The 27,991-nt window shown below is 50.7% G+C and overlaps 9 protein-coding genes across 9 annotated transcripts; 3 read left to right on the plus strand and 6 right to left on the minus strand.

Annotated features, from left to right (window-relative positions):
- Positions 1-172: 172 nt before the first annotated feature.
- On the plus strand, positions 173-930 carry Z518_06263 (uncharacterized protein; the record flags this gene model as incomplete). The annotated part of the gene is made up of 2 exons (XM_013417073.1): positions 173-214; positions 304-930. The coding sequence occupies 2 exons, from the start codon at positions 173-175 to the stop codon at positions 928-930; spliced, it is 669 nt and encodes a 222-aa protein (XP_013272527.1).
- A 3,934-nt stretch (positions 931-4,864) lies between these two features.
- On the plus strand, positions 4,865-6,178 carry Z518_06264 (uncharacterized protein; the record flags this gene model as incomplete). The annotated part of the gene is made up of 1 exon (XM_013417074.1): positions 4,865-6,178. One exon carries the CDS (start codon positions 4,865-4,867, stop codon positions 6,176-6,178), a length of 1,314 nt encoding a protein of 437 aa, XP_013272528.1.
- A 1,074-nt stretch (positions 6,179-7,252) lies between these two features.
- Z518_06265 (uncharacterized protein) lies at positions 7,253-8,362 on the minus strand (the record flags this gene model as incomplete). The annotated part of the gene is made up of 2 exons (XM_013417075.1): positions 7,253-7,771; positions 7,892-8,362. 2 exons carry the CDS (start codon positions 8,360-8,362, stop codon positions 7,253-7,255), a joined length of 990 nt encoding a protein of 329 aa, XP_013272529.1.
- Positions 8,363-8,904: 542 nt separating this feature from the next.
- Positions 8,905-10,686, minus strand: Z518_06266 (uncharacterized protein; the record flags this gene model as incomplete). Its single annotated transcript, XM_013417076.1, has 1 exon — positions 8,905-10,686. One exon carries the CDS (start codon positions 10,684-10,686, stop codon positions 8,905-8,907), a length of 1,782 nt encoding a protein of 593 aa, XP_013272530.1.
- Positions 10,687-13,541: 2,855 nt separating this feature from the next.
- On the minus strand, positions 13,542-15,918 carry Z518_06267 (uncharacterized protein; the record flags this gene model as incomplete). Its single annotated transcript, XM_013417077.1, has 3 exons — positions 13,542-15,294; positions 15,350-15,382; positions 15,455-15,918. 3 exons carry the CDS (start codon positions 15,916-15,918, stop codon positions 13,542-13,544), a joined length of 2,250 nt encoding a protein of 749 aa, XP_013272531.1.
- Positions 15,919-17,349: 1,431 nt separating this feature from the next.
- On the minus strand, positions 17,350-17,922 carry Z518_06268 (uncharacterized protein; the record flags this gene model as incomplete). Its single annotated transcript, XM_013417078.1, has 1 exon — positions 17,350-17,922. The coding sequence occupies one exon, from the start codon at positions 17,920-17,922 to the stop codon at positions 17,350-17,352; it is 573 nt and encodes a 190-aa protein (XP_013272532.1).
- Positions 17,923-18,249: 327 nt separating this feature from the next.
- Z518_06269 (uncharacterized protein) lies at positions 18,250-19,554 on the plus strand (the record flags this gene model as incomplete). Its single annotated transcript, XM_013417079.1, has 1 exon — positions 18,250-19,554. The coding sequence occupies one exon, from the start codon at positions 18,250-18,252 to the stop codon at positions 19,552-19,554; it is 1,305 nt and encodes a 434-aa protein (XP_013272533.1).
- A 4,209-nt stretch (positions 19,555-23,763) lies between these two features.
- Positions 23,764-24,307, minus strand: Z518_06270 (uncharacterized protein; the record flags this gene model as incomplete). Its single annotated transcript, XM_013417080.1, has 3 exons — positions 23,764-23,864; positions 23,933-24,063; positions 24,258-24,307. 3 exons carry the CDS (start codon positions 24,305-24,307, stop codon positions 23,764-23,766), a joined length of 282 nt encoding a protein of 93 aa, XP_013272534.1.
- A 1,082-nt stretch (positions 24,308-25,389) lies between these two features.
- Z518_06271 (uncharacterized protein) lies at positions 25,390-27,327 on the minus strand (the record flags this gene model as incomplete). The annotated part of the gene is made up of 2 exons (XM_013417081.1): positions 25,390-27,030; positions 27,088-27,327. 2 exons carry the CDS (start codon positions 27,325-27,327, stop codon positions 25,390-25,392), a joined length of 1,881 nt encoding a protein of 626 aa, XP_013272535.1.
- Positions 27,328-27,991: the final 664 nt, after the last annotated feature.

Below are 27,991 nucleotides of genomic sequence, written 5' to 3' on the forward strand. Positions count from 1 at the left end.
CCACAGGCTTTGGCGATCTGTGATTGGTCAGCCTGATGGTCACCAGGAACGGCAAAGAAAGCTTAAGTCCGAAAAGAGACCCGATGCAAGGTACGTATTGAAACATGACTGTCATCTTTCGCTCTCGCGACAGCGCTGCCGGGCGACGGAACGCCATAAGATGTGAGAAGCCATGCCTCCAAAACCCTCGGTCCGAGGAGAGTACATTGAAACTGTATGATCAATATCACTTTCCCATTCTCGTTTCTGGACATAGCATCCGTTCCCTTTATTCCCCCATATTGTTGACAGTTTTTGTCATAGGAAACTGGCAACAAAATCAGTCGACGCGCCAGCGTCCTCGGACCCCGCCACATCATCCTCGCCGGCAAATGCGTGATCCAACAGGACGTCGTGATCCACGGCGACCTCGTGCGTCCACCGCAGCCCAAACCCGCCGCCCAGAGCGCGAGCGATCAGAAATCCTCTTCGGCATCCCAGGACCAAACCTCCATCCACCTCGGCCGCTACGTCTTCATCAGCCCTGGCTGTACGCTTCACCCTCCCTCGCGCCTCACGACCGTTACCGGCGCCAACGGCGAGCCCCAACAGATCATGACATACTTCATGCTCCGCATTTCGGACTACGTGTACGTCGGACCGAACACGCATATTCGCGCCGCCGAGATACGGAGTAACGTGTACATTGGCGCGAATTGCACGATTGGGAATATGGTGATGATTAAAGATAATGTGAAGATTCTGGACGGGACGGTCTTGCCGCCAAACACGGTCTGGGCGGGCGGGACGATTGTCGCGGGCAGGCCGGGTAGAGTGGTGGGAGAGATCGGGGAGGGTTGGGCGGCTGGAGGGACGAGCGGGTCGACGGTGGACGAGGGCGTGGGAGTCAGGAGTAGAGAGAGATGGGCGGCTGTTGGGAATAAGAGGTGAAAGGAACGTTTTACAACGGGAAACTACACAAAACACGGCACGCAATGACCACGATATGAGGAGCTTCCGGCGCGGCGGAAGTGTCAATCAATATGGCCTTGCATGAATCCCTAAAGACGAAATGAGCATCGCGAACAGGAAACATTTTGGAAGCTGACTCCTCCATTGAGAGGCCGAACAGCATCTCGAGAGTCACACGCAATAGCCAATTCATGGAATGAGTATCTTTGTTCCGAATCCATGTTGAAAGGGGAAAAAGGACATGGGGTCTCGTTTTCCGACAACAAGATTCTTATCTTAGACCACGTTGACTCTCTCGGTCATCCTTGATATTAGCACTTTTGTTTTGAGAGAAGTTCGACCTAGAAGACCTGGCGGCCAAACTTGGATGTCCTGATGGAATCAAATGGAGGAATACTGGTGTGTGGCTTGCTATCAACGTTTTCCCTTTGCACGTTCTTGATGGCGTTAGCGCCCGCAAAGTCGTCGAATCGCAAGCAAACCGAAACGAAATAGAAAACAAGGGGCGAGTTAGTCGTTGCTGTTGCCCCTAGGATCCATAACCTGGAGCGCCTCGTCAAGCAGGCTGAACCAAACTATCGCAACGGCGACCTACTTCAGTGGGCAGTCACGTGTCAGGCTCTGAGGGCATAGAATTACCAAGAGATGGGCTCTAGTATGCACGTCATTTCTGAGCTCGTTATCAACCATGATCCAAAATGCGAAGGCACCAAACCGTGCCATGATGTTGTGATGCAAAGAGGCGGCTTGAAGCATACGTGGCCCGTCCCCTTCGTCGCAAGTGTGATCGAGCTCCCTGCATGGGACCACTTCGAAGCCAGTCATCTTTGTAGGACCTATATCTACATGACCGGTCGACAGTTCAAAATCATACACAAGGATAGCCAGTCGCTTGCTCCCAAACTCTAGAGATATCCGAAGATTCTCGATCGCAAATGGCTGCGAATCACCAGGCATCACTCATAAAGTCCCTGTGGTCCGAAATACGTCGACATGGATTGCCTGCAACGGTCAGAAAGCGTCCAGAAGAGAATTCTCGATCATATGCTCAGTAGACGGAGGCTAGAAGCGAGGATGGGGGTATCCCAGCACGAGTTCTCGCATGACAGCATTTTATCATAGGTTTGTGTCAACTGATGCCCCCAAGCGCTTCATCCTGGTCATGCTGTGGCGCAGACTGGGCTCCAGCCACACCACCCCAGTATGATAACGGAATCGGCACCGCCACGGCCATCGCCGTCGTGCGCAATATCCGAATACCATTGGTAGTAGGGGATTTCCCAAAGTCAAGCCTGGATACGCTCAGCTATTGAAGTACCGGCTGCTTCGTACCGTGGGAGGAAGATCGGAATCGCCGGTATCCGTGTCTCTGTCTGCTGGAGGCCGGTGACTTAGTCAAGGACAAAGATGTTATATTCGGAGATGATCATCATTTGGTCTGAGAGCTTGTATTGCCCATCTACCCATAAAGAAATGTGATTCGGAAGTATCCCCTAGGCACTTGCACAGAAACGACGAGGGCTCGTCTAGCACCGGCTGGATGTGACTGAGTGACCTAGCATTTGGAATGGAGCACAAGATTTCATTAGATTGCAGATAGATATTTCATGGATCAACTCGAGGCCTTGCATGAACCAAGGGCACAGAACATATTGTGCGGCACCAAAACCGTCGCATGAATTTGAGGAGAGGGTCACCTTGACCTCAATGGGTCTTTTCGGATAATGGGGTTCGCGGTGACAGTTCCTTGTGGTATCTTCCCATATGACTGGCTGCTAAACCAAGTTAAAAAAATTTTGAGGAGAGTACGACGAACGACTCGCGGAGAAATAGATAGTAACGTGGTGGCTGTGCCGCTGTTTCTGCGGCAGAAATGGTGGCAGCTAGGAGGTGGATGGAAGGGATTGTGAGACCGTTCAGGAGGGTTGAGCCTGTGGGGATTCCTAATTGAACAAAGAAAGCTGAGACAGGATGTCGACTGGCTTGGAAGTGGCTTTCGAACGGCTTTGGGCATCTGCAAGCGTTTTTCCCCGAGCAAGGGATGGACGAAGAGGGGGAGAATCGAGAAGTAGGATTTGAGCGCGTCGAGGCGAGACTTGTTGTTTCACCAGTCATCCGTCAATCCATATCAAGGACAGTCATTGTGCAGTAAGCGAATGGCTACCGGATGACCAACGGATTGAGCGAACGAGGAGCCTCGGCCCCTGAGGTTGAAGCGCATTGAAGCACCAGGCCAAAAGCAGAATCAGGCGCCGTGGCAGAAACTTGAAAGTGTGTCAGGCGTGTCAGGCGTGTGTCTCGACCTGTCTTCCAATCGATAGGATGGAGGGCGGCAACTTGGCTGGGAGAATAGGGCCGCGTAGGCAGATGTGTGGAGGAGGGGTTTTACCTGCCATAACAGTCCAGATTTGATAGATTGTTCCTCTGCCAGCTGAACGAGTTATGCTGCCAGCTGCGCATTTATGGCTATGGTGATAGATCATGGCAACTCCGATGTGGCTTTTCTCTTCGTTAGCAAATTGGTACCAAGTTGTGACCTTCCTTCTCTCGCACTACTCGTATAACTCGTACCCTTTTTCAAGCACCAGCTTGTAGATAAGTAGACAGTAGGGGGAGTCTTCGCGCCTGAACGTTTTGGTCATGCTTTCAAACATTCGCCCAATCCCATCATCACCATCGTCCATCTGGTTCCTATGTAAGTGGTCAGCGGTCCGTGGTCACTGGCCACTGCCGACAGGTCATCCAGATCCAATCCCTCCCGTTGAGGCTTGCTCAGCAAGGGCGACGGAAGGGATCGTCTCCATCTCAGAAGTTGCACCTTGCAGCCGCCCAATCCGTACAAGCGCTTTGCCAACCGCCTGCTCAGGGCGAAACACCCATCTCTGTCTGGCCCTCGTTTCTGGCCGCTCTGGGCCAACAGGTCTACATATCTGGCCGCAGTCTGCATTCACTCCCATTCCCATATCCACAGCAAGCGCCCATTTCATTCAAACGAATCTTCCCTCTGTTGTGGCCATGCTAACTTGCCCTGCCCATCCGGTTCATAAAACCACCTTCTCATCTCTGCTTCAATTCTACCTTCTTCTCTCCATCGTATCCTCTCCTTCGTCTGTGTCGAAGGCTTGAGCTATCACAGCACACCCCCCCCCTGTCTCCTACAGCCCAAAACCACCTCCCTGCCATATCTGGGGCCGGCCTCCCTACCTCACTTTTCAGGCCTCTTCGAGCCACGATCCTCCTAGAACCGAATCAAGTCCCCTACTAGCCCTGCTCGGTCACAGACAAAAAGGAAGAGAGAGTACCCGACAAACCTTTCAACCCTTGGCTCCAGGTTCCAACCCCTGACAAACCGAAAACCCAGCCAGCGACCAGAAACCCTAGCGGCCTAACCTCAAGCCATCCGCCACCCTACCCGTGTTTTCCCCCAGTTTATCGATCGCCTATCAACTAGCTGCAGGTCCTAAACCTCCCTGACACTACCCATCCCCACCACTCTGCAGTTCCTACATCACTCTTGTGCACTATTCAGGAGTATCGCTTAAACACTACGCGACTCTCTCTCAAACACAGGAGCAACATCCTGGGTCGTGCCCAGAGCTTTTATTCTTGCTACCGGACCATATCGAGATATACTCAAAAGAGCTAAGACCTCAACTCCTGCAGGCCAGGGCTTTACACATCTACGCAAATAATACCAACCTCCTGCCTAGTGTCAAATTCCTGTCCCGGGATCCTGTCATTTCACACTTCACACTTCAAAGCTTAGACAAGGGTATTTGAGGAATCCATAAACTCCTGAACTGCCTCATCTCAGTTTCTACTTTGTCTTTCCCTTCTACCTACCTCTTGGCCGCCTTCTCAGCCTTGGGAAATCCCGAAGTTGAGCTGCCGTTTGCACTCGACAACGTTCACCATGGAGTCCCATTATACATTGGCCCAGAACAGGGCAGCATTGGAGGAGTTTGTTCGACAACCAGTTCGGACCTATATGGTTCAGCATCTGGCAAAGCAAGCCTCGCAAGTTATTCGATGTGACTCCGAGCCCACTCCATCAGGCAGCCTGCCCACACCTCCTTCAACACCTCCTCATTCTTCTATGGCAGAATCCGCTCTACCACCCCTGCCCACTCTTGAACAATTCATCAGTTCCCTGATTCACCGGTCTTCCGTCCAAGTACCTACGCTGATGACATCTCTGGTCTACCTCGCCCGTCTCCGGTCAAGACTACCACCTGTGGCGAAAGGAATGCGCTGCACTGTTCACCGAATTTTCCTGGCTTCTTTGATTCTTGCAGCCAAGAATCTGAACGACTCAAGCCCCAAGAACAAGCATTGGGCAAGATACACTACAGTCAAGGGGTTTGAGGGCTTTGGTTTTGGTCTGGCAGAAGTGAATTTGATGGAGAGGCAACTCTTGTATCTGCTGGAGTTCGACACCCGAGTCACGGAGCAAGACCTTTTTGATCATTTCGAGCCATTCCTGGCTCCTATTCGCTTCCAATTGGAACTTCAACAAGAAGAAGCTGAGCTTACCGGCCACCACAGGCACTGGCACTCTCATCAAACCTCATACGACTCCAGTGTCTCCCTTCCACCGTCATCTCGCAAGGAACACATTCTTCCTAGCGTGGCAACGCCACCCCCAAGAGCTGCAGGTGTCTATGATTCCCCGGCCTCCTACATCGATGAAGATCTTGCTGGTGGCCGGTATACACGACACCGAGCCAACAACAGCTCCTTGTCATTGCCCGCCCCGAGTCACAGACGTTGGCCATCTCCTTTCCGTCAGTATGGCAACAATCGATCCGTATCACCGCCTTCAATTCGAGATCTTCCTCCTCTTGTTGCGCCCAGCAGACCCGGAACTATGCATAGCCATTCTAGTTCGCGATCTTCCTCAATGGCACCATCATTGAGATCACGATCCTCATCACTGGCACCTACATCTCGAGGTACCCCCTACACTGCTTCATCGGGTATTGATGATAGCATCGTCGTGGTAGACCTTACCGAGAGTCCTGATGCCTCATACCACAGTGCATATGGCAAGGCATTGACGGCGAGCCGGCCCAGTCTCAAAGGACATCAGATAAGCTTCCAAGGCGAAAGTCAACAACCCGCAAAAAAAGTCAAATCTGATTCCAGTGTGAGTGGGGTCATGGCCCGGATCTTCAGCTCTGCTGCAAGCAATTACCGACTTGGCAGAACACCTGTACATGCAACTTAGAAGGCTCATAAACGGAGAACCCTGCGAAAGGAAGAATGAGACGCTTTCAGACGAACAGGAGTGAAGCACCAACCCAGGTGTTGATGACGTATGATTCCAATTCGACGAGCCCACCACGCATCAATCCTCCAGACTCATTTATACAACGTTTTGATTTTCACCTGTTTCTGCTTTAGTGCATGGCGACGGCGTTTCATGAGTCCAACACAACAATACATCTAGGGCAATATTGGCTAAAATCTAGCATCTCGCCCGGGAATTAAGTTGGAAGGTGAAAGAGGAGAATCTTTTTTATTTATTTGGGGCAATGTACAAATAGACCTTGGGCAATTCCAGCTCGCCGTCTGGGTGGAATGGAGAAATAAAAAGGGGAAAACGATTGGCTAAATTCATTGAACTGGTTTCAGTGGGTATGAGGTGTGGCTTCTTGGAGAAAAGAAGAGATGATGTGGTGACACTGATACGATTAGAGGAAACTTTTTGGGTTACCCACTGTAAGCCTGAGTTGCCATAACTAAGGTAGTGGATGAGTGAATAGCAACAGCAAGCAATCGCGAAAATGAAAAGATTCAATAATTCCAAGAATTGACACCGGGGACTTCAAATAAATGAGATCTTAGTGACCTTCTGATTTCTCTCCTAGATGTTCTATTCAAGAATACATTTCCTTCTCGACTGGCTGCCTTTTTCTCTTCTCAATCCAAGTAGGCCAGAGCGGTCTTTGTATTGTATCCTTGTACTCTTTCCGCATGACGAGCTGAAGTGCCACCTCAACAAATCAAACAAAAGATAATTTTGAGAGACTGTTCCTCCCAGTCTAGCACATAGATGAGACGGAGGTTGAATTCTTCATAACTCTCGTGGCTTTTTTGTTGGGGGAAGTTTCCGACAGGGCCAAAAGATCCAGTCTTGGTAGGCTGAGAATCCATACAGAGCCCCGACTAAAGGGGATGTTTTTGCAATCTGTATTGTTTCCGCGGTCATTCCATGGATTCTGGCGGACTTTGATGCATTGTGTTCCCTAAAGCGATGGGCCGGCCCTCGGGCCGTGGTAATCTGTTGTCCGGAGAATTCTCAATCGCTCTTCTTCTCATCCCGCGTCTTCCGCGTTTTTCCAATGGTTTCCTTTGGCGCAACCTCTGGCCCTGGCTCAAGCTCAGGCTCCTCCTTCTCACTGAGATTGATTCTCTTCCCGATGCCCAACCCAGCCATGTTCGTCAGAATCCTGCCCATCGCCCATCCCATGACAACGCCCCAGAGAACAGTACACGGCCATTTCTGCCACTCACGGTCCCAGTCCAGCGCGATGGGGACAGCTCCAATCCATCCTCCGACCAGGGTCCCCACTGTGCCAGCCCAGACGCCAGATTCGTCGAACGGGAGCCACGCAGCTGCGACATCGCGCCAGGCAACGGATGAGACGCCGTGCGTGTAGAAGATGGGCAGGAAGCCGAGGAGTGAGACGTGCAGAGCGAGCATCAGCGTGAGAGGGAGGAGAGATGTCGGATACAATGGTGCACCGAGAACGAGCGCGATGATTGTCAGTGGCAGAGGTGGTAGTGTGAGCGTGAGGATTAGGGAGAAGAATGTCGGCTAAATGTAGAGGAACAAAACAGTTTAGTTTCAGTAATTCGAATTCCTCAAATCCCCAAATTCTAAAGGTTCTCGCACATGAAGTAGATGGGACCAGGGGAATAAAGTGCCAAAACTCACCATAACTCTGCTCTTCCAGCTCCCACCGGCACTGTCACCACTGCCACTCCCAGACATGCTCTTCCCGATACCTTTTCCACCAGATCCAGCACCCAATTTCTTCCTCGTACTTCCAGTGCCTGAGACTTTGCCGGCCTTGGGGCTCTTCGCGGCCGACCCTTCGAGTATCTTCCCAGCTGACGTCCCGCTCACCCACGAGCCCACGCTCGGAAGACAGACTGCACAGAACACTGCCTGGGCCAGCGCAACCACGATAAGGTCGATCAGCATCGTTGAAAATGGGTCAGAGACCAACGCCAGGGTGCGCATATGGTAGTACGCTGGCACCAGGAGGGTATGAGCATAGCTGTATCGCTTTGCCAGCGCGGAGGAGAGGAGTGGGATCGGCTGGGTGGTTGGTGTGAGTAGCCGGGCAGATGCGGTGGTCTGGGGTGGCGAGGGCGGTAGGAGGTGGGTCAGGGAGGAGGACATTTCGATTTGATGCGCCGGAGGTGAAAGGCTATTGAGGAGTGCTGAGCAAGCTTCGATGCTCGAGGGCCTGAGTGGTCGTGTAAATTGAAGCTGAAGAAATAGGCGGCCTCGTTCAACCTCTCCAATTAATCCCTTGGCAGGCCTTTTTTGGGGGCCCAGCATGACCCCTGTCATACATGTACGTCAAGAGAGCTTCAATGGGACCGTATCTTGGTTTATACAGAGAAGGGTCATAATTTTTCCCTCCTCAAATCGAATAAATGCCGACCCTGAAGTCCGTGTGTGTCATACATAAATATTCTCCTCTCTTTATTATCAACCAATCGGGGTATCTCATGCAAACAGCTTTGGAATGTACATCCGTCCCAGGTCAGCATGCCTCGTTGTTAGCATCAGGCTCCAAGGCAGGCCATAAGTGATGATCCTCAAAACGCGTAGAAGGTGTAAACGGACCAAAAGCGGTATCTATATAGTCTCTGCAAAGCCAACGAGTATGTAATGTACTCAAAATTTGAAGCAAGTGAAGTCCAAAAGACCTCGGTTTATATCACGACCATGCGTGGGGATTCTCTAGCCGACTCAAATGTATCCCTCTGCTCGAGTGGGGTTTCGTAAACTTCTTGAAATCCTTCCTCGTTATCCGAGTCAGGATCCGTTCCCGAGAATCGTGAAACTTCATGAGTGTTGCTGAGCTGGAATGCTTGTGTTCGATGTAGTGTCTTTGTCCGAGGTGTACCAGGTGTATTGTGTGTAGACTCGGGGCTCGGAGTTGGGTAGGTTTCTCTGATGGTCGCATAGACAGGAGTTCTCATGGTCTCCACTTCTTTTTGTAATTCTGCAACCTGCGCCGCCAACTTTTGGCGAGCGGCTTGCTCTTCTTTGATCATGTCCATTAATGCCTCGAACTTATCGGGAGATATGTGGATCGAAGATGGTGACCCCTCCCTCGATTGGCGTGGTGATTGTCGTTTGGCGGTGAGAGGTCTGATCGTGACCGTGGTTGCTTTGCTAGCTCGTTCAGCTCGAAACATTGTGTCCGCTTCAGGAGAAGGGGGAGGAGATTCGCCCGGAGAAGACAAGAAAGTCAAGTCATGATCGGTAGCGGGAGATGAGAAAGAGCCAAGATTGTGTGATGATCCGGAAGTCAAGGTCAGATTCGTATTGTTGTCTGGAAAGATACCTGGTATCGGCCCTCGATCGAAAGGTCTTGAGTTCAACATCGGTTTCGGAATATTGTTGCCCTGCAACTTGGCAATGGCGTATTCGAAATCAAACAGCTTAATTTCCAGAGTATTTACCCTCTGTTCCAAACTGATCTCATCTGGGATTGTGCCGTCAAGACCAAAGTCGAAATTCTGCATTTGGTTCGCGACGGAAACCTCTCGTTCAGATTCGTCCACCGAACTGACCGGTCCAAGGACATGTACGGGGTCGACACTGATCGATTGTCCACTATACACAGGAACAGGATTCTGAGTGGCACTATGACGCCAGTAGGCTATTTCACCCGCTCGATCGCGAGCAGGAGATGGCTCCACTCCGCTGTGACGTAAAAGCTGATTGAGCGCGTCCGCGCTTCTCGAACGACGTTTCAATTGACCGTCAGAAACGTAATCTTCTTTAACCCAACGCTTGCTCGGAGAAGTTTCCGCGGTTTTCCAGTCATGGACCGCTGGTACAAGTCCTGATTCTCTGTCACTGAAGACTAAACTAGGGAGCGTATTTCGGCGCCCGCGCCGTGGAGGAGGTGGGATGCTTTGGTCGACAACTTCTGCTTCTCGATGCGTCGAATGCGACGCCAGCGCAGTTCCTCGTGTGACACTCCCCAAAGGAGGAGCGGAGTCCAGTCGCGTCCGGCCTTGTTGTTCTACAACAGGGATGAGGCTCCCGGGGTCGCTGTAATGATATCCACGTGTCTGATTGGGTACAGATCGTTGTCGCTTTCCTGAAAACATACGCTTCAGAGCTGCTCTTAGCCCTCCAGGTTTCTTTTGATTTAAAGATGCCTTTGAGGGTATTGACGACATAGAACTGGGGATTATCGATGGGCCAGCAGACGTACGGGTGTCGTTATGAGGAGCGACATCACTGGTGTGGCGCATATGGAAATCCTGCGCGGCCGTACTTTTGCGCGGCCAAGTGGCGTCATTTGATCGATATCCAGAAGGGTATCTGGTGGGTATGACAGAGTTTGGATTGGGATAAATTCCTCCGGAGTCATCGAATGGAATCGGATCGGATATCTTCAAATCTCCTCGGCGAAGAGCAGCTCCAGTAGCTGCGTGACCGAATGAGCCGCGCGAACGATGGTTTGGGGACGGCATGTTGAATAGATTGAAAACAAGCCACTCTGCTTGGAGTCCCGACCAACAGCATCAACAATCTGGGAAATGACACAGAATATCTCTGCATCACATCGCGGTCTTTGGTGTCTGGGCCGCGCTGGCTTAAGAAAGCAGGGCGCCGTCGTACATCTCAAAGCACACAAATAGAAATATCGGAGGTTGTCCAAGCGAGGCGTGAAGGACCTGTCAGCAGGGAAGTCAGAGACTCCACTTTGCGATTTGAAGATCTGATATCGGTATATCTACCATCAAGTCCAACAAAATTAGGGACTACAGTAGAAAGCCACCAAAAATGAGGCGAGTGGCACCAGGAAGAGAAGCAGCAGGAGGAGCGGCGAGCCTGAAGAAGGCCAATGATAACAAGATGAAGGAATGTCAAGAAGGGGATTACGGCTCCGAGAGGATCCACGACAAAGGAGGAGTAAGGCGGACTAGACTGAAGGCCGGTAAGGGGCGAAATATGAGCTTTCTTCGAGAAGCAACATGGGAAGTTGAGGACGCACACGCGAAGATGTCAAGTGAACGCGGAAGACCGGGGACGTGTCGTCGCTTCGCTGGAAAACGTAGTTAAAGCCCGAGTGGCCGTCAAAATCAAGGCAGAGAGGTTCTCATGGAGAAGAAATCATCACCGATGGATGGATGCTGGGGGGTTCTCTATTCGTACCCTTGTGAGGCCGTCAGAGGCTTCGGCATCGCTTCGACCCGCATTGCAGAAATCTCCAGCAAGTTTTACAGTAGCAGGGGAAACTGCGAACGCAAGAAGAACATCGTCAGATTGACAAGTCGTGGTGACAGCTGGCAGAGTCCCACTGTTCCGCTCTTGACTCTGGATGGCACCCCTCTCGGCGTTTCAGCAGGACTGGAGCCGGAATGGAGCATGGATGGGCGCCATGGGGGGGGAAGGATTGAAAGGTTGAGGGTGTGAAGCGAGAGTGCAAAAGGTAAGCCAGGAGGTAAGAAAAGGGAAATGTGGGCGTCAACACCGGACCAGTGAGAAACAACGGCGAGTGCAGGCAGAGGACCGACCGAGCGCACCTGAGAAATAGTTGAGTTTAGCCTTTTAGCCTTTTGATGGCCTGGGCGCAGGCTGCTGAACAGTGTCCCTTCTGGGTATAGCGATTGATACTGCAGTGCTGGGTTAGGGATTTTCCCATATCAAGGGGATCGTCTTTCTAGCCCTTTCAGTCTCGACTCTTTTGTTTTCTCTGCAACCGAGCTCCCGTTCAACTTTGTTGTTAATTAGTCTCCCCGATGACAATCTTCATGTCACCATTTCCCCTGACCAACCAGAGCGGTCGGGCTCTTCCCCCATCTCTCCTTCTAGATCCTGGATGCTGGTTGGTGCGAAGCAATATTGCCTCATCCTCAATGCTGACTGGTCAACCCGGTGGGAGTCAGTTACACGTTGGTCCCCTCACTGCCACGATGGATGCTGCGTGTCCCGACTCCTCAAACACATTCTAGGCCACCCTCCATTTTCCCAAACTCATGATCTTCAAACAGGCACGCCGGAAAAGCTGAACAACCAACAGCAAGAGGAGGGACAAAAGCGACCTCGATACAACCCCTCTGCCAATATTGTCACATCTAGCCCCCCAGTTTAGCCACTCTTCCTCCATTCGCCCGTCCGGCGTCCATCATTTCTCACTCTTACCATCCACTGGATCACCCCTGCGCCGTGCAGCCATGCAAGTCATCTTAGCGTGGGAGCATCCCCTGGGCCTTTTTTTTTTCTCTTCGGGCTTTGCTAGAGTCTCCTCGCTGTTTCGAAGCGACACAAAACAATCTTCAGAAGAGTTTTTGCACAAAGACATTTGACTGCAACATTCAAGAACGAAACAAGGCCACCAGATATCCAAACTCTTTTAGAGCCTCCCGGGTCCACCATGTACACCTCGCTTGGTTGGGGAGATCAAACGTTATAGACCAGCCCGCTCCTGGCAGGGTTTTGCCACTGCCGAGTGGCTGGCCGGGTAGGCGCCCTCGCCAAACTCAGGCTCAATCGCCCGTTTGTCTTTGAACAAGACCCTTTCGAACTTTCGTCCCAAACTTTGCTCGAACTCTTTTACGATGCGTTTGCTCTCGGAAGAGCGCTACCCTTCTTTGATTTGCCATGCTTGTGTTAGGACTTGCTCTGAGGCCAACGAACCCTCCTCTTGGCTTTGTGATCATTCTGGTAAAAAGTCGTCGCCCACGCCGACTGAAACACAGCCTTCCGGAATGATCAGCGCAATCTCTATCCTCCATATCCGAGAGTGCCGAATTCCCGACCTTCTTATGTCGAAAATGTTTGTCCAGGTGGCTGTCCAATTTTTCCATCTCAGCCCCCAGAAGACTTCGTAATAGGGAGGCGGCCTAATTCCCTCCAACAAAAGTACGGCTGGGAAAATAGGACTTGTCCGGCCCTCACACCGAACATGCAATCACTATGCTTGGTCGATTTCAAGATATCCAATTACGAGAATCAATTCTCGGCCAGATCGCGTGGTCGAATGGTCGCCAGCCGGTGGTACTGCAACTCTTTATGCAGCTGCCACCCAATCACAGACACGAATGTAGTTCATTTGATGGGAGCAATCCACGTCAGACTCTACCATTTCCTCTCGAAACAAGGTCGTTATGCAGAGTTTTTGTTGGTTTCATGTGTCGAATCGGTGAGCCAATACTAACACGAATTCCCATGACACTTAAATTTGTCGGCAATATTCGCTGTCACTAGGAATCTTTTGTTCGACTGAATAGCCGAAATCTGCAGGCACTGAACAGCAGGATGCAATGCAAGGCAGAGTCAGCCCAATTCCAGCTCTTCGAGATTTGGGTACCTGAGATCAGCATTATCCTCGAGGAATTTCATCCACCTCCTGAGAAATGGACTGCCTCTCGACACTGTTTCCGAATCGCCAACTATACATAAATGCCTTTTTGGTCGGGTCATCGCAACTGTCCAAATGGTCAGACATAATTGGCCGTGAATAATGGTGTCCACTGCAGATTCTCCGCTGCGACGCTGATACCGGGCAATGTTGTCTCTTTCGAGCAGTCAAAATGAAAGGGAAAATCAATCGCAACCGCATCGGGAGATTGAACTTACCGTTTAATCTCCTCTTCTCACCCAGGAAACCCACCTCCTTTTCGGCATTGCTTCTGACCAGACTGACAATGACAGCCTCCTTTTCTCGACCCTGAAAGCCATCCACACTACCGAGCTCGATGTTGGGATACTTTTCCTTCAACATCGAACTCAGGATGGCAAGCTGCGCGTTGTAGGGTGTGACAACTGCGATGTCTTCATCTCGGAGTCCTGCTTCCATGAGGTTTCTCACATGCATCGCGACGACAGCTGCTTCCATCTCATTGCTCTTGCTGTCCCCCAGCAGTATCGATTTCTTGACCGAACCACCTGAATCGTCCTCGGTCTTTTCGGGGAAATCTTCTCCCTGAGTGTCATAGAACACGAGAGGTTCGACAGTGTCTTCCGTTTCTTTTACCTGGTACGGCAAGTGCTTCAGCAAACGAGCCTTCACTGCATCCGCCGCAACAAGCTTCCCTTCGTACAGCTCGTCACTAGGAAAGCGCATAATCTTTTCGTGCATCCGATACTGTGTATTAAGTAGCCGTTTGATTTTCGGGCCGTGCATTCCCAGCAGTCGATCGAACATTGTTGTCTCCAAAGACCAATTCCGGGCGATTCTCATTTCTTCGTCCTTGACAGACAATTTTGCCAGGTCCTCTTCCAGTTCCTTCATCTTGGCTTTCTTGTCGTCTTTGTTGTCTTTATTATCGACGCTTTTGACCGTGGGAGGTAACTGCAGATGATCACCTGCTAATACTAGCTTCTGTACATTCCCTCCGCACAAAACCAGTGGAATCCAGCATTGTGGCTCCAAAGCCTGGCTGGCTTCATCAATCACCACAACATCAAACTTCTCGTTCCGTACTTGACGACCTCCAGCGCCGTGGAGTGTCGATAAGACGACTTGGCTGCCCTTGACAAGACCATCAATGCATTTCCCTTCCCTTTCGCGATACTCCTTTCTCAATTCCTTCAGGTCGGCGTAAATTGCACGGCGTTCCCGACCATTCCGACTTTTTCGAATCGAAGCCTGTTTCTCATCCATTTCCTTACGCACATCGCTCACGATGCTTGCAGCCTCGCTGGTGCGTGTTAAGACTTCGAGAGAGTGATTCAGAACACCGGGTAAGAGACGGGCTGGGTGGCCAAGACGGACAATAGGTGTGCCTGGGGAGGTCAGTGCGAGGCGTTCGACAATGTTGTCGACGCTGATGTTGCTCGGCCCACACACTAGAACCCGTTGGCCATCTTTCAGGAGTTGCAATATTAGCTCAATCAAGGTGTAGGTCTTTCCTGTGCCCGGTGGACCATGGATTAGGGCGATTTCCGGTGATGAGAGAGCGAAGCGAACCGCGTCTCGTTGCGATGCATTCAGAGTGGGATCAAAGAATACAATGTCCTTCACTTTGTCCATGTCAGGAGTTCCTGGGAACGAGAGTCCCAGAAGGACTCGCTGAAGCATGGTGTATGATGATTCAGAAGTTTCGAGTAGTTTTGTCAGGGTTTGGTTCATTCTGTGGACACGCTGTCAGTCATGTCGTACACAAATATAAGGACTGTTTAATATACCTTTTGTAAGTGACATCGTTTGCGAGCTTGACCCTGTTGTCAATGGAAATCTTGTCAGAATCGTCCGTGAGACATCCTGAGCGACCCAATCAAGATCCTACTTACAACCACAATTTCCCATCTGGCACACCTTCAACATCTTCACTTCCATTTCCCTCTTTCCCCAGCGCGACCCAAACAGCCCTCTCCCCAACCCTTATCACCACTCCCTCTACACCTTTGCCCTTCAGCTCACTGACTTCTTTCTTCTTCGCCGTACCCTTCGGCATCTCTGCCAGCCTCACGATATCACCCGTCCGGATGCCATGTTCTGGAAGTTCGCCCTTAGTGTCTTTGCTCACGATAGCAGAGTCGAGACCAAGTTCGACTACGGAACGACCTCCCAGTCCAGTCTTCAGGGACTGAATTGACAAATTCAGGATAGCAAGTCCGGCACGTGAAAGAGTGCTCAGTGGCGCCGAAGAAAGAAGGAGAGTCGTCTCTGCGATCTCGGAGTCTTGCTCGAGCGAGAGAAGGGTGAGGAGTGTTGTGAAAAAGGCGGAAGGAGGCAGGGCATTGGGAGGCGCCATTTTGTATAAACAAGTCTGCGTTTCCTCGGGTGTTGGGAAGAGGCACGGTTGAAAGCCGCAGCAGGCGGTGATGAATGGGACACTACCCTCTTTGCATCTAGTCTTGTGGTTTTAGATGCCTCTTTTTTTTTTTTTTTTGCTCTTTCTCTTCAAACGGCATACGGAAAGTAGAATCAAGTGGGAATTCTCACTATTGGATACGTTTTTGGGAGAATTTCAGCACCGCTTAGAGGGCTTTGATAATTGTCTGGAGTATGCTGATAATTCACGAGACATAAGAACCCGGATTTTCTGAATTTCCAGGTCCGAAGAGCGTCTAGTACACCACACGTTTCGAATTCAGAATATGCACATAGCCGGGTTGGGGATTCGTCGTGAGGGAATGACGACTGATCTGGGACGTCGACTAACGAGTTTCTCTTTGGTTCCTCCCCCAAAATGGCTGTTTGTGGCCAAGGTAAGGAAGCGAGACTCTCTTCACGTCAAAGAGAAGAATACCTGAGCGCGTCAAGACGGTCTTGCCCATCGAATTGGCAGATTTCGCATCGAGACAACTTTCTTGAAATCCTTCCTCCCCCAAAACTACATTCCTCTGTGTGAACGAGGCAGAAGGAGTTCGAATGCACCTTCTACAGCGGGCTTACGAGCTGGAGCTTGGTTCCAGTTTAGGGCTCTTAGGACAAGCTATTGATTCTCACACGGTCCAACTTTGCGAATCATGCCTCCCTCCCTCAAGAACTCCACATCCACAGCACAAGGGCATTGAGAATTCACTGATTTACTGGTCATGTTTCCTTCGAAAGGATGAATCCATTTCAGTCGTGGAGGTTGGGGAATCTAGGATCCATTCCGTCAGCACGTGTGCTTTTTTTGGGCTGCTCTTTGAAATCCTAGTGGATGTTATCATCTCTACGTACGATGGCCTAAATCAGTGAACCAGAATTTGCTGTAAGAATGCTCAAAGCACGGACCTCAAATGATCTGGTATGTGATGGGCGGGGATACAAGGATTTGATTGAACCTATCAATCACATGGCCCTAGAAGCCCAAACAGTCAGGATGTTGGTAGGGATAGAAAGCATGAGATGTTTGGATTTGAGATGGCACATGAATCAGGCTTAGGCTTTAGAGGAAGAGCAAAAAGAAAAGGGAATGCTCCAATTATCAATTAATGAATCATATGAGAAACATTGAATTTTTGTGTCCAATAATATGAAGACAAAACTTTCGATATGCTGGTCCTGAAAGAATATGCGTAGCATTCCACCTTTCGCCTTGCTATTGAGATCAACTTGACCCTTGATGCTGATTCCGGCGTTTTCGCTCAATGATCCAAACACAATCCAAGCAAATCCAATCCATCCAGCCCTTCAAGCTCAGGAAATCCATATATGGAACACCACTCACAATCATTTTTGGATCGTCTCAACTTCATCCACCTAATTTCCCACCCGTCCCAGGCCTCCTCTCAGTAATCCAACCCGCTTTCCCTTCACCCGCCCACCTCTTCTCACCAGTCCAAAACCTCACTAGTCCCTCCGCGCCAATGATATCATGCTCTCGGTAGAGATTCGCAATATCCACGTTCAACGGGCTGTCGAGCCCCGGACTACTCAGCAACTGCTGGATTGCCCCCATGGTCGTACTAACCGTGTAACTAGGTGCCCAGTGCTCGCCGCTCAATAGCGTCAGGCAAATCTCGCCGGTCTGGAAGTGTACATTTGGATGGCATATGGGAGTGATGAATTGAACTTTGGGTGGTGCGAATGGGTAGTTTGGCGGTACAATGATGGAGAGAAGCCAGAGGCCACCGTGGTAAGGGGAGGATGGGTCGCGGGGCCCTTTGAGAACAGCTTCCCATTGGAATAGGTCCTCGTCATCGGCTGGGCCGAGGTGCAGGACTGCTTCGTTGGGGGAGTTTTGGAGGTCTTGTAGTTCGTGCGTGAGACGTTTCAGGGCGCTGTTGGCGGAGTTGCTTTTGCTGCTGCGCGGGGTGGAGGACATGGTGACTGGAAGGCGGTTTGAAAAGGGAGAGAAGTACTGGTTGAGATGCAGCGGTTCGGAGGTTATAAGTTCGAAAGGAGGAGAATATCTGGAAGAATACGTATGGTGATTGGGGGAGAGAGAAGTCACTGTGATGCTAGGAACGTGTTGTCAGTATTCAGCCGAGGTGACACCCTAAATTATGGGGATTGTTGCGCTAAAATATAATTGACCAAGGGGCACCCGGCGGCCAATACGATCTGCAAGAATTATATCAAGACATTCTTTAATTGCTTTCACAAGGTTGTTGGGGGTCGCAGGTGCTCGTTATACGGAATCGCAGCAAAAATGCGAACGTCCAGGATCTCTCAAGAAACCACCAGGATATTCAACGCTCTCTCCCCCAATGCACGTGCCGGTCGAACGACGAGAAGTGCGAAACGAATCGCTTCCTTTGCCGTGGGACGCAATGAAGATGTCGAAGTGAAAGAAGAAGAGACGGAAAGATCCTCAGATGGAGAAGATACAGAGGTCAGTCAGACACCAGACATCGAGGATGTCTTGAGCACATCAATCCATCCGAATCGAAAGAGGAAGTTGGGCGCTGATTCACCTGTCGCTGCGACGGTGGTTACAACGACGGAGGAGACAACCTGGACATCACCTCGTGAGATCAAAGCAGAGAATGAGGACGAAGAGGAATCATCAACACCGCCCAGTGGTCGCACCACAGCCAAACCCAAAATTCCCGCTCGGAAAACGACTTCGCCGTCAGGAGCAGTTCACATCATTCCTCCTTCAAATTGGTCTGAGATATACGACACGATCAAAGCCATGCGGCAACGAAACCCAACGGCGCCCGTCGACACAATGGGGTGCGAAGAACTGTTCTGGCACGCGGCGCCGCCACGGGAGAAAAGATACCACACGCTGACGGCGTTGATGCTGTCGTCGCAGACCAAGGACACCGTCACGGCGGCCGCCATGCATCGACTCCATACGGAGCTGGTTCCCCAGCAACCTGCGACCGAGGGCAGAGAGCAGCAGTCGTCGCTCACGGTCGAGAACATCATCGCCTGCGACCCAAAGCACCTGGACGAATTGATTGGGAAAGTCGGTTTTCACAACAATAAAACAAAGTACATCAAGCAGGCAGCGACGATTTTGAAACAGGAATACAATTCTGACATCCCCGATACGATCGAGGGTTTGGTTCGGCTTCCTGGGGTGGGTCCTAAGATGGCGTACCTGTGCATGTCTGCGGCATGGGGTGTGGACCAAGGTATTGGAGTGGATGTGCATGTGCATCGCATCACGAATCTTTGGGGTTGGCATAAGACTAAGACGCCTGAGGAGACGAGGATGTGGCTGGAAGGCTGGCTGCCCAGGGATCGATGGCATGAGATCAACAAGATGCTCGTTGGTTTGGGGCAGACGGTGTGTTTGCCTGTTGGGAGAAGATGTGGAGAGTGTGACCTCGCTGGCACGGGGCTGTGTAAGGGGGAGATCAAGGGGTGGAAGGCGACGGAGAGGCGGGTCAGGAAGGAGAAAAGGGAGGTGGAGATTGAGGATGGGATTGAACTGGTGAAGAAGGAAGAAAAGCAGAAGATGAAGACGGCGGTAAAGGAAGAGCTGCTGGATTCGGATGCGTGAAAACGTGGGGGTGGCCTGCGCTGTCTTTGGGGGAAGACATTCCGTCTCTGATACATGGTCCGTGGTACATATTACAAGAATCTACGGCATTGGTATGTTGCAAGGCTCCGCCTTTTCCGAATCAGAATTCCTCCTATCGTGCCGTCGTGAAAGGTCATGACAGGTATGCCTGATTTCTTCCAATATGGCGGAAGCGTCTAAGCTTCAAGTGAAGGCTCGATGCGGAGTGTTGGTGTTGTCGAGAATGAGATCAGACATGGTAAGCTGGAGGAGGGCCTTGAGGGTGCCCGTCATTACCCACGACATGTGCTTTAGCAGGTGTTGTGATGTGTTGGTCTGATAATCGCGGTGCGTTCCAGCCAACGGAGTCGTTGGAGTGAAGTAGTTGCTGGGTCCATTGGTCCTCCACGTCTTGAACACTCGGCTTGGACTGGTATCGGGTTCGTGGTCGGCAGAAAATATGTCGTTGTCTGAGAATGGTAAAGTAGCTAGCTACCAAGCAGAAGAATACGACAAAGATGACGATGCTGATGATTGCTCTGCTTTGTACGGTGTTTGAGCCGAAGGATCTTTTTAGGTGGAGAATTACCATTGCTCCTAGAGCGGTGTGAAGCTGAGGTCGTGAAAAGAGAGATGTCCCATCTTTCTGCGTGCCGGTGGTGTGCCTCAGTATATAGTCTTCTCTGTAGTGGGCTATGCTGTAGGAGTCAACCCCAGCAAGGCTGAGTACTGAGCTGCATGAACTCGCGGAATGTGGATTCAGCCTTGCCTTTGTACAGAAAGGCTCCCGCGCTAACCGTAACAGCTCTAGCGCAAGAAAAGTGCATCCTGTTCACAGCCGCCCCGTGCCCAAATACCTTAGTATCAAGCTTCAATCCGCCTGGATCATATGCTACTTTGAAAGTTGCAATGACATCTAATTGATAGGACGTTGGACAGACCTACTGTGCCACTCTGCTGGGTGTTGATCATTTTGGAGACCTGCTTTGAGACCTGCTTTCCCACCTGCTTGTTCGCTACCGAGTAGGGTCAAAGGGGTAAGTGCTACGTAACAGGTACCGCAGGGTCTGCCAACAGGTTTATCACGTGATTATATCACGTGCCAGGGCTTCTTACGATTAAAATCCGGGTACGACCTCTCATAGTCAGAAATGGTCTTTCCACAACTGTTCAAATTGGCAACGCTTCACTCGAACTCAGCTAAGTCTCCCTACCTATCCTAGGGTTGTTTTATCGTCAATTTTGATCCGAAAATTTGTCGAAGACATTCCCTGAAGTCAGCTTTGTTCAAATGAAATGTTCAATTTTGGAAGACAGTCAACACGATGGGCATGAGCATTTGTGGTCCAATTGGGGTGCTTTCAAAAATGTGGTTTATGGAGCAAGTCGCCCTGCAGATGTCCCCTGTATCGTGCACCGTCCCCATAGTAGCGGCGCAAAACTCCCGTCACCCCGGGGATCAATTGCCCCCTCAGTCTTCACCTTTTCTTTTCAGCTTCATTGTCCCTGCTCATGAGGCCGATGCCTTCAAACATGCGAACTATCAACACGTAGAACATCTTCCCCCCCAGTTTCTGCAAGCGACTTGCACCAACTTTTTCTCCGCCGGCTCCAGCCTTGTAATGGCCGTCGCGCTATCCGGCTAGAACAAACTTTGGACGAATATAAAACTATCCTCACCGGTAATCGAAAGTGGGAGCTGCGATCGCACGGCCAGAAGGTACCTCTTGCCACCGATGTCGTGTGGCTGACAGCCGAAATCGACGGAAAAAATCGTGGTTGATGAGATAGTTATACTCGGTGTCGAAAGATAGGAAGACATAATAGAATCCCGCCCCGGAGCACGGGGGACAATATGACCATCAGGACACGCCAGTAAACCCCATATCGGGTCGCAGATCGATAGGACCATCTTCCAAATGGGCCGGCAAACATCATCAACGGGATGACGACGATGAGCGGGATGCTGACAATCCGGGAGGGTCGGGGGGTTGGGGGGAAATACTACTGTTTGGGCTTAGTGAGGCAATAAGATTCTCGGTCGAGGTTCGCAAGTCGGTGCTGTTTACATTTGCCAGCGTTTGGTTTTTGGAAGGTGGAAAGACTGGCCAATCCTGGTGCCGGAGATGTGTTTAGGTTCATGCCAAAGATTCCCGTTTAGGTGTTAGTCGTCGCGAACGGGAAGGACTGGGAGACACGTCCTGCAATAAGATAGAGCGGAGGAAAGACTGCAGGCAGAATTGAAAGGGTGAAATTTCTTCCAACTTGCTCCCGGACGAGACGCTCTCAGATGTGCTCACTTCGTTGGGGGATGGGGAAATGGCTTTTCTCTCGGTATACGGAGGTATCATCTCTCGGTGCTCTGAAATGAGGGATTGAACAAGCACATTTTTGCCCGCGAGGCGTGACGGAGGTCATGTTGCAGAGTGAGAGGGGATCTGACGATGGTCACTTGTCGTGACCCAAGGTGCCAGAATGTCGAGGGCTCGCTGGTATGGTTTTGAGTTCTATTGGAGTCACATGTCGACATAGGAGCTCAGCTTTTCCCAGAGCTTTATCATGGCTCACCACTCAGCTCTTTGTCGTTGAGAGTTTCTGTTTGTCGCAGTGTGGCAGCCAAAGCCTCAAATATTGGTGGTTGAAGCCCATCATGCGACAGGACATGGCTAATCAGTGACCAAATCTTGGACAAGAGGTTTCCGGTGTCAGAACTGGTCAATCAGGTCCATGTATTGTTGCTCAAAATCGTCGGACCTAATGGAAGAAGCGGGGCATAATATGGTATCCAGGCGGCGGCGTTCGTATCCTTTCATGGAGGTGTCCTACTGTGATCCACAGCTGCGATAAAGTAAAAAGAGAATCAAAGTTGGCGACAAGGAAAGAGCTGAGCAAATGACATTGCAGATTCCCGAGAAGATTCACAAAAAGAAAGTCATGTCGTTGGGATTCCATAGCGACTGAAATTGAAATTAAAAGATACCACAAGAGTGATGGGATACAAAAGAGAACACGAAGATCAAAGATGTGAGTGTATGAAGAAAAGGAAATATGGGCGAGGAAGTCGGAGAAAATAGAGAGTGCTGAGATCAAATGTCCCAGAAACTGAATGTTTCGAACCAGCTCAGCCATCGAAGGACGCCTCCAAGGTCCGAGTCCGCTGCAAGAAAATCAGGGCCCAAAACCGCTGGTGTAAGCAGTCTTGTGCACAAAACTGCAGCCTCCCTTCTATTCCAGTTCGTGATATTGATATGTTGAATCTGATGTGGATAGGCCGGCCGGTATAACCCCGTTATTCGCGGATACGCCGCTGTTCTGCAATTGACCAATCAGGATCCGCAATTGTAAGGCCGAGCTTGAAATGCATAAGAGATTCGATGTCCTTGATACCATTTCAGCAAGTAGAATTTCTTTGTTTTGTCGAATTGGATACTCATTCAAGGTATACGTCTTCGCTGCTCGAGGGGAAATGGGGAGGGTCTCAGCGAGGCTGGGGTAGAGTTATCCCAGCCATTCAGACTCGTCGCTTGCAGAAAACCAGCGGGCAGAAAATCTGACACGTCGGATTCGCAAATAATTGGCTGGCCACTGGCTGGATTTTCGGGTGGGGCTGGCAATCGAATCTGCATGCCCCCATGCCGTATCCTGTGTAATCTAGCACTTCCATAGAGAGATGCAGAAGAAGAGTGACTGCAAAGTCAACACGTAAAATCTGCAAACATATTTCAGTGCCGATGGGAAGCCGATCTCTGCCACCTCTCTTGTCCGTTGGCTGAGAAACTGGAATGGCACTTGGAGAAAACATCGAGAGGCAGGTTGTTTTGAAATGAAAATGCCTTCTCATTGAACTCAGAACTGAACACAAGTAACCAGTCTGTAATAGCTGCTTTTCACTCCGTGAATGCTGCCGCCCTGCATTTTGAGCAGCCGACAGGCGCACGAGGCAAGCAGGGAAAAAAAAAGAAAAAAGAAAAACAGAAAAAAACTCATCGCACAACTATCTCTCAACTCCACCACTGGCAGATGGGCCGTCGTAGGTACGTTGACATCGTTTCACGAAACCTAGTCGTCATTGACTGATTGAGAAACATTTTACCGATTCCTAGTTGCAAAAGTCGTTTCGTGCTGGGTGTGCCATGAAGAGGAATCTTGGACTTTGTATATGATCTCCTTTCTGTGATGGATTTTATTCACCCTGCAACCCCACCCCCTTCATGTTGCCATTTTAGCAACACTCAGCGAAACATTCGCAGCAGTCGGCGCAACATTCACATCCTTCTTCACAGACGAAGCAGCAGCAGAGGGCGGCAAGACTGTCGAAAACTATTAGCGACCGCTGCGTGTGTCACGGAAGACGAGTGCTCGTTTCCTGACCATGCACCCAAACATCCTCGATCTTTCTTCTCGCGAACAATGACCTGTTGAGGAGGAGCTTGTTGGTATCCCATAGGAGGAGGCCCTTGGTAATAGCCCTGGGGAGGTGGCCCTTGGGGTGGATATCCGCCGCCGTAGCTGCGAAGAGAGGAATGTCAGTGAATATACAAAGAATCATATGATGGTACAAGGTGTTGCAAGAATGAAGAATGGTATGTATTGAGGGCCGTCGACCTCTCGTTTCCTAAGATGAAGATAGATGATCGCAGGGCGTAAATTGGACGGAACGGGCAGTGTACCCCAGTTGCAGTGTGTCCAGAGAGTCAGCTCACCTCTGCGGAGGATATTGAGGGCCACCTTGGTAGTAACCTTGGTTGGACATGGCGATTGTAGACAGAGAGTGTCAAAGAGGGTGAAAGGAAATGTCAATGAACAAAATTACTGCTGAATGCGCAGTTGGTGGGAGGTAGGATGGTTGAAGAGTGGAAGAAATAAAAGAGGGTCGAGGGTTTGTCTGCGCCTGATACGAGGAGGTGAAAGCTTAACTGCGCTTGGCTCTGAAGGGCCTGGTGAGTTCTTTGGAAGGGGCTGGACAAGCCCCAACTGACAACCAACTGGTGATGCGGATGCCGCCTTTCCGACGCTTGGAATGATGATGATTACAATCAAGTCACAGGTTTGTTTGAGATGGAGATCGTCCGCATCTAAGTACAGAAATATGGAGGTCTGAATCCAGCGACTGACTGACTTCTATATTCTATTTCTTCGAATTGCCTAACATGCAGCAAAATACTCTCGATTCGACCTACTGAGCCACAAAACTGAGAGGCAAACCAACATCAAACTCCACCAATCATTCCCTACCATCTCTCGTCGCTTGTGTCACGGCGCCCCCAGTTGAACGAACACGCGTCGTCCGTCCATTTCTACTCGCCGTTGGTGGCCAAAACCTTTAGCCGCTTCTCTGACCGCCCAGCCCACATGGGCTGTCCTCGCCCTGCTACTGAAGGAAATACTGTTCCCGAGGCAATCGACGCAACACCAAGCTTTTTACAAAGCGAATGAAAGACTAAACTTGATAGAATCTTGGTTGGAAACTCGTAATAAGATAACTTTTAGGCCAAATCCAATCCATCCTCCGCACCCGAAAGGAGTAAGTTAAAACATCCCATTGATGGCAGTCAGTATATGTTCCATATTCCAATACAATAATTCCAACTGGTCTTGCAAAATGCCATTCTCCTGTGTCCGGCTCGAAAAAAGACTTGACCCCACAACAATAATCTGGGAAGTCTGAAATCCATGCCCAATCCTGAACGTCAAGTGTCCGAAGAAGAGACAAAAGTGCATAGCCATGGCGCCTAGACAACATCGATTCAAAACATGCAAGAACATAAATTCAAGTACAAGACTGCTTGTCCTCCATCGTCACGTGTACTCATCATCAGTCATGGCTTCGTAGATTTAGAAGAAGGGAGGGTCGTCAGGAACCACGTAGCTGTTCGGATTGTAGGCAACATTCGGTGACAGGGCGGCGTTGACATAGTTGAGATGAAGTCCATTTTCGTAGAAGAGTGGTTCCTGCATGATATCGTACATCGGCATGCCCGGTTGGGACATGTCGCCGTCGAGATTGAAGTCGCGAGCGGTCACGTTGTTCGAGCCACAATTGACGAGCTCGTTGACTGCTGCAGGGTGAAAGGTAGTGTCGGGAACAATGTCTTGAACTACGACTCGGCCATTGACGTTCATCTCCAACTCTTCATACATCCAGTTCTTGAGCACCTCCATAGGAGGATAGTTCCCACCACCCATACCGCCGCGGCCTTCACTCTTCTTGCCACGGCCACCACGTCGGTTCTTACACGGGTTGAAGTGTGCCCGACGGAGGTGGGCGGCAGCGTTATAGTTGGCGCCGTAAGTCTTGCGGGTGCGACATGCCTTACAGTTGGACAAGAAAGTCCCGTCCGCCGAGGCGTCTTTGCAGATCCAAACTCTTCGAACCTGGGCGTGGTGGCGATCAATGTGTCGGCGGAGTTCGTGGTCACCATGAAAGCCCTGCGGTTGATCGTTACAGAATCGACAGAATGTCGTCTTACGAGGTGGTTGTCGGCGAACGGTGCGGGTGATCTCTGCTTTGTGCTTTACGGTACCGTCTTCGCCTTGGACGGCAATAAGCTTTGGTTCTGGTAGCTCGGCATCCGATGAGGATGTGTTGGCGGCACGATCCATCTTCGGAGCCAAAGGTCGTGAAGGTGCGTTACTGCTACGAGGAACCGCTTCCTGTGGAAGCCCTCGAGCGGACAACGGAGACTCAGACAAAATAGAAATAGACGAAGCATTGCTCCCACAAGAGGGAGAATTCTTCATCTCACAACTAGAAGGAGACGACGATGAATGAAACTCATTATCAGGAAAAGACAACTGCGAAAGACCGTTGTAACCAGAATCGGTTACAACAGAAGAAAAAGAAAAATAAGGAGCTGAATCAACAGCATCGGAAGCTGGAGAAAACTCCGATGTAAGCATCTCGGAGGCTTTGAGACCTTTCAACATGGACACTGAATCCATGCGAAACATCCCAAACCCTTCACAGAGAACATCATTTGTGTTCGTTCGAGTCATGGGCTCCGACAACACGGTTGTCGTAGACGTCAGACTCGAATCACTAGTAGTCGTCATCCGGGTATACCCCTCCGGTGACTCTATTGCTGAAGTATACGGTGATGTGAGCTGAGAGACGTGCTTGGTAGGCAACTCACCGCGCTCCACCATTTTCGGAGGCGTCAACGAGATCGTCGGCGTCCGATACTCCTCTGGGGATTTGGCGAGATAGTCGGTCGGTGACATGTCTTGCACTTCTTTGATGAAAGTGAGGTTGGATCCGTTGAATCGATTAGGGGAGGACGCAGTGTTGGACATCCGTCGTTGTCCACCGTGGCGGCGAGGGATGGGAACGGGTCCAGTCGTCGCCGAAGTCTGAACAGGAGGCGAGGGACGCGCTGGAGGTCGACCTGGATGATTCTGTGAGGGAGATAGACCAACAGGCTCTGAGAATTGTCGCTCGAGGAAAGGAACCGCGGGAGCCGAAGATGCCAAGGACGCCTTTTGGGTCTCAATCCGTCAAACCAAGCAAAGAGAATAGACAATGGGGGTACATACATGGCCAGGACGTTTGGTAGCGGGCTCCATACCAACAGCCTCCGCACTGGACGCGGTTCGTTTCTGGGGAACAGAGGTACCATATTCTTGAGTCGACCGGGAGCCCTTTACGGCGGCGCCGATGGAATCCCAATATCGGGACCAACCTGCTTCACGCTCTTCGGGGGAGAGATGTTGATGGTCTTGGTCGTAGACTGCTCGACAAGAACGAAGAACTCCGACGAGGGTACCAGAATCCATTTTGTCCACCAGACTGACCAAAGATTACCGATTGGAGAAGAGAGAAGAAGAAGAATAGGCTGTTGGGTGAACCAATCTGGGAACGCGTCAGTCAGCGGAGGCCTCGATGTCAGTTGTTCTCCCACCCAAAATCAACTACTTACATATTTGTTAATAGCAAGGTAGTAGAATTGGTGGAACAGTGCAACGAAATTACCAAAATTTTCAAAGGCGGTTCAGCAAAGGCGGAAACGAAGCGGTGGTGAAGAGTAAAGAATGGTGAGAAAGCCTTAGGAGGAAAAGTTGGGATGACTTTGGGGGGGTGATATAGAGACTCTCGGTTGGGCTATGGGCCTTTTGGGGAGGGGGGAAGGAAAAAGGCGATCAAAGAATAGAGGCTTGGTAGAGTGGAGGGGAAGGATAACCATTTTGCGAAGAAGTTCGGACATGACGGCAAACAGCCGGTGACAGGCTTTCCAAAAACATCGGAGACTTTGTTGTTGATCGTGGAGCCCATGGCTTCTCGCTTTGATCTCTGATGGGTTGCAGAAAGTCCCATGCTAACTGCCCTTGTTGACAGTCTCGCTGTTGGCCTTCTTTCTAGCCTAGAGATACCACTTTCCGGGCGTTCCATTGCCCATCTTATCAGAGGTTGCCCGGGGGGGCCCCTGGCGCGGATCGTGCC

This window comes from Rhinocladiella mackenziei (genome assembly GCF_000835555.1).
Source record: "Rhinocladiella mackenziei CBS 650.93 unplaced genomic scaffold supercont1.4, whole genome shotgun sequence".
NCBI classification, from domain to species: domain Eukaryota; kingdom Fungi; phylum Ascomycota; class Eurotiomycetes; order Chaetothyriales; family Herpotrichiellaceae; genus Rhinocladiella; species Rhinocladiella mackenziei.